At 32.1% G+C, this 6,005-nt stretch overlaps 1 protein-coding gene across 1 annotated transcript; it reads right to left on the reverse strand.

Moving 5' to 3' along the window:
- Positions 1 to 2,266: 2,266 nt before the first annotated feature.
- Positions 2,267 to 4,953, reverse strand: LOC140963571 (small ribosomal subunit protein uS3x-like). The gene is made up of 6 exons (XM_073422952.1): positions 4,801 to 4,953; positions 4,568 to 4,715; positions 4,263 to 4,434; positions 3,015 to 3,069; positions 2,790 to 2,921; positions 2,267 to 2,673 (listed from the first exon to the last, which is right to left on the reverse strand). Exons 1-6 carry the CDS (start codon positions 4,828 to 4,830, stop codon positions 2,512 to 2,514), a joined length of 699 nt encoding a protein of 232 aa, XP_073279053.1. The 5' UTR covers positions 4,831 to 4,953; the 3' UTR covers positions 2,267 to 2,511.
- Between the last annotated feature and the right edge of the window lie 1,052 nt (positions 4,954 to 6,005).

Consider the following 6,005-nt stretch of genomic DNA (forward strand, 5'->3'; position numbering starts at 1 on the left):
AATCATTTTAATTTTGTGTGTTTTAAAGAGAAAATAATAAGGAGCAAAAATAGTGAAAAATATAGAAAATTAGCAAATCATTTCCAAAAATTACAAAAAATTTATACAACACTCCTTCTCTGCCCAAAAAGCAGGAGGTAAATCAATATTAGCAACCGATTTCGCACAGAAATAAAAAATCAAGAAGAACAGTTTCAGAAAAACTTATGTTTCAGGTAAACATTTCAAGCTCTATTTAGCCCTTCTTCTTGAATGAATTTCCCTTCGGTTTTAAAATAAAAAGTGTTCATAATATTTTTTATTTGAAATATATATATGTCGATCGTCCCCACAATTGTATTAAGTATAATGTTTGTCATCTGAAATAAGCTAGACAACCATCTTAGTTTTTCAAAATCTGTTTGTGTTCAACATAAGACGTGTAGATCGTTCAGAAATACATTCACCTAAAAAATCAGCTGCCGCCTCACTGGCGCGTGCATCACACGCGTTGGCCATATGCCGATTTTTTCATTTTCCAATCAATTTCCGACATAATTCCGACCAATTGGTGAAGTTTCGTAATTTTTTTTTTACATATCTTGGATTTAATATAATGTTTTAACAAAAACTACTCAATACAATTTTTTCACAAAAAAAATATTTTTAAAAGATTCTAAGACCTTCCATCAATCTTGACTAAAGTAAAATAACAAAAATTATATTTATAGAAAACAACCTTTGTTTGGATTGACATCAAGACAAAAAAGTAAGCTACCAAAGCCAAGATTTCTACTGATTTCTTGAAATAAAAATTCAAACAAATAATATGTGTGAGAATCTAATTAGAATTGTTGGCGAGAAAGATAATTTAGAAACTTAACCTAAATCAAGAGGCTAATTTGACAAATTAATTTATCTTAGATCATTCATTATACTAATCCCCCCTATAGGCCTTCTAAGAAAATCCCTCTAAATTAAACAAACCAGCAAAAATCAAAGAAAAGCTAGAATAATTTGAAGACGAACAGCTAAGCTCGAAGAGAAACCAGCACGAAAATGTGAACAAGTGTTGAAATTGATTGTGGCGATGTGATAACAGTGGCTGCTCATCAAAAACTCCAAGTATTACCGCTGGGACCATCTCCAACCATTATTTTAAAGTAACTCTATTTAAAAATAGTGCAGTTTCTGTATCAAATACATTATTCATCTCCAAACCATCTACTTCAAATCTTACTCTAAAAATGAAAATTCTCGGAATATTCTTTTTTATTTGATTTATTTAATTTTTTTTCTTATTAGTTATTAATGTGTATTTTTAAAATTTAGTGATATAATTATAATTACATTTTATATTTGCAAAATAGCACAGCTCCGTTGGAGAAGAACCCCTGCACCAAAATGGCGTGAACCAAAATGGCCACGCCATTTTGATGCAGGGGTTGGAGATACCCTAACAAACTTGTTGAAATTGGACAAAAATAAGTTGTCCCTTGACACCAACAAAAAACAACGAGAACCCAACACAACTAGAAGAAAAAAACAACACAAATAGAATACACTACCATAAATCAAGAAGAAATTGATACAAAATAAAACAATCCGGCATGAATCATAGAAATAATTGGAAAAATCGAAAAATCAATGGGAAAAATGAACAAATATGTGAGATAGGGAGTGAAAAGTAAGTTTTTGGTGGACAAGGAGTGCAGAATAAATTTTTATGATACAAAGACTGAACTTAAAGTGAAATTTATGATTGGGAATTTATCTGCTTTTTATCCTTAAATTTCAAGTGCTTAATAAATGATTAAATATTTTAAGTTTTAAGAGAGTGTCTAAATTAGTAGAATAAGTATACTTGTGACCAATTGATCACATGTTTAATTTTCTATTAACATTTTCTTGAACGAGTTACGGGTACCCGTTATCCAAAAAAACAGAATTGGAAAGCTCAATTATAGTATATGTTTAAAAAAAATTTTCCACAATTCAATTTGACAAGAATTTATTTAAAGAGGGTTGTTTTTATAGTTGGAATGAATAAAGGAATATTAACTTAAAATTTAATAATCGATTGTAACAATTCCCTAACTTTTGAGTTCTCACATGTTTTATTCTGACCATTTTTCTTTTTCTTTTCGCACTTTATTTTTATGAAATTCATGTAATTTATGATAAATTAATTAAAATTAAACTTATAAGGGTTTTGGAAAATGTTTATTGTCATGTAAATTGATTTTAGTCAATAAAATTCATATTTTATAATGAAATGTCACAAAAATAACAAAAGGATTCAGCATCTATTATTGTAAATGAATTTTCAGCACATTTCAAATCCACCAAGTGGTTATGTTCAATTCCCCCTTCGAAAACGAAACCAGACAATCAAACAATGATGGGAAAACCCATTAGCTAAACCAAACAAAGTTTGATGTTATGGTTGAAAATTAGTCAAACACATTCCTGCAGATAAATGTAGGAAAAAACAGAAATATATATAACATAACTTGAAGAGTTGTTGATTCTCTAAACTTGCAGGTCAACTTCAGTTGCTTGGATGGTCGGCCTTATGAATTCTTCTTCTTTAGGAGGATGGATTGTGACAAGATCCGGTAGAGGAGTAGTAGGCCCCTGTTTCCCTTTGGGATCCCAGTCGAGCATGATCTTGACCTTGATACCGAGTACACCCTGAACAAAATGCACAAAAAAGGAGAAGTTGAGAAATGGGAGAAGATAGTTTTCCAAAAACTAAAAAATGGTATCTGACAATTCTGGTAAAGTATTTTATATCCATCATGAAAAACCTGTCTGAGAAGCACGTGTCTAACAGCAGAATCGATGTATTCTTTAACTGGTTGCCCGGAAGAAATCATGTAGCCGTCCTTGAACTTCATGGATTTGGCACGCTGAGCCCTCAATTTTCCACTCACGATCACCTGAGGTACGAAACCGATAACATCAAAGACAAAATTTAAAGCAACGAAAACTAGAACACAAGAACAAAATAGGAGTAATTGATTAGCATATACCTCACAACCCTTGGCACCACTCTCCATGACAAATCTCAAGACACCATAGCATGCCCTGAGATAAGAAAACAAAAGACCAAACATTAACCTATTTTACAATAGCATTATTGCTCGAAGTAAAATGACATTTGACTTGAGATGCTAAAACAACAAACTGTAAATTGGAATGCAGATAACAAGAGAAATCAAGTTGTCAAGTTTTATCTTCTCGAAGTATCACAAAATAACCATTCATCTGGGTCCACATGGATTTGTTTTCACAACCACAACCACAAACACCAGTTATGTTAACGTCTCCAAGGATGGATTGAAAGATAGTATATGTAGACCATGATACAATTGGGTAAATGATTTATAATGTGTCTTCTTCATGGTTACCGAATGAACACCAGTACAAAATGATGACTAGGTTCACATGGATGAAGACGGTATTTCTAGTCATCGTCCGACACAGAATTGACGCGAAAGTGCCAATTTGCTTTATGGATGACATTAGTAAGAAAAAGTATCATAACTTTTGATTACTAAAACTTAGCATTAAAAATTGTAAGAAAATTCACAAACAATATGTTTTCTTCATGTATGAAAATTATTAATGCACTTTGACAAAAACAACAATGGAAAATCACCTAAGTTTGTTTGTGAGACAAGAATGTTAAAAAGAAACACAAAAATTCAATATATAGGCAAGAACATGATCATTGAGAAATTAACTTCGTATGATTAATATCCGTTTGATAAATAGGTAACAAATTAATAAGAAAACTGTAATCATTAACTAATATAGGATTATAAAATGACAACCAGGTTGATTAACCTATTTTCATGTTTCTTCTCCGTGGCAACAGCATGAAGACCAGTTCACTTCAGGGGTATGATGCCATGGAGGAAGATAATGAATCTAGTCATCTTCCGACACAAATTGTTGTTGAATCACCAATTCGCTTTATGGATGACAAATTAATATTAATAACAAGAATAGACCATTTTAAGAAATTTGAAACAATAGTATCTACAAAAAAAACATTTTTTATCCACAAGTGATCATTGAATCTAGGAAAACATTCCTTTTAAAAGGCTTTTCAATGAGATCAAATCATAATAGGGAAATCTGTCTTAAGCAATTTTTATTTTTATATGGTTCACTTACCAAGGTAGATCGGAGCTTTTAAATTCATCAATTTAAAGCAGAGATAAAGCCAATTTACCACAAGGAAATGTTCAAGAACAATGAAATTGATTCATTACCGCCTGACAGCAAGGCCACCAAGGAGCTTGTAGCGAAGAGACTCCGCCTGAGCAATGGCGCACAAACCCCTGTTGTTAACCTTCTCAGCATACAACTCCACGCTGTTCTCCGGAAACTTGAACCTCTTCTGTACCACAGAGGTCAACTCCCTAATCCGCCTTCCCTTCTCACCTATTACGTAAAGAACCAAAAAATTTCCAAGCGAAATTAGGACATGGTTAAATAAAAATAAAATAAAACTTGCAGAACAACCCTATATTCATCTGAAGCAAAAATTTAAATAGAAATGCAAAGAAATAATCACCAAGAACATTCTGAGTGCGAGTTGCACGTATTATGATCTCAGTCCTCATGGGAGTGACCCTAACTTCCACTCCAGAGTATCCATCCTCCGCCAGCTCACGCATCAAGACCTCGTTGAGCTCCGCAAAGAAAACTCCATCGGCCACAAACTAGTGCCATTTAGTCGATAAAAATCAATCAATTATAACACATAAACAAACATCAAATACGCACAGACCATTTCGGAAGACAAACCTTTCTCTTTTTGCTCATTTGAGTCGCCATTTTCGAGTTTGCAGAGAGAGCAGTCGAGATCCAAGGATCAGTTCAGCTGCGCGGCAATGCCAACTCTCGATAGAGATTAGGGTTTCGATTTCAGACCGGGGTTATTATACGTAACTTGGGAGATTGCTTTATGGGCTTTTGGCCCAATTAGTGTTATGGGGGCGATAGTGGGCTTTCCAGTATTGTTACTGAAAAAAAGTAAAATTTCCCTAAAAAATTTCTCGCATTTTTTTTTTCTCATTATCTTAACCAAATGTAAATAAATTCAACTTTTAAAAAATACATTTTAATCACAAAAAATAATTAAATTTTATGACATTCGTTCATTGATATTTTTAATTTTACAAGATGATAATTTGATTCGTTAAATAAATAATGATATTATTTGAAATTTATAATAAATAAAATGAGCACATATATATATAAATCATGACATATGTATATCCAGAAGACAGACCGATCTGATCTTTACATGTAGTAAAAAATAATATTTGTAACATAAAAAAAAATATCATGGGAACAATAGAGTTCGAGATATATCTCACAAGATTACCAGTTAAATATAAAACTATTAATGTGACAAAAGATAATAATGTTTATCATGCTACGGCAAAGTATACACATGTTCGATATTACTTCATAAGTTCAGCGTTGGAGGATGAAATTCCAGCTCTTGAATAGATTGAAGGAAGCCGTAATATAGTTGATACGTTGACAAAACTGTGGCAATTGAGAAACTGACTTCTGCATTGAGGAGTGATAATTCGGTGTCGCTACAGGTGGAAGCAGTCGACAGTGGTGGATTAGTCTCCATGTGGGAGATTGTTCATATATGTGTGAAGCCTAATTATTTTTTTTAAAGATATTTAAGTATTTCGTATATATTAATGTACCCATAATATTATTTATATATGTCGGTAGCCGTCGTTATGTTAGAGATATTGGCATACACAGAGAGACAGAGAGTGGTAAGCAAATATTTCTAAGAGAGAACACGTTCTTGTAAAAATTTTCTATGTGATATTGGTTTTATTCAAATGAAATTTGCAACGATGACAAGTGAACATAACTTCTGTATTGAAAGTGGGCCTGAATAAATTTTGTATGTTCTTACGTCATCTTTGATCTTTTTTTTTTTTTTTTTTTTTTTTTTTTTTTTTTTTTTTTTTTAATTT

Source organism: Primulina huaijiensis, chromosome 17, assembly GCF_012295235.1.
Source record: "Primulina huaijiensis isolate GDHJ02 chromosome 17, ASM1229523v2, whole genome shotgun sequence".
Taxonomy (NCBI): Eukaryota; Viridiplantae; Streptophyta; class Magnoliopsida; order Lamiales; family Gesneriaceae; genus Primulina; species Primulina huaijiensis.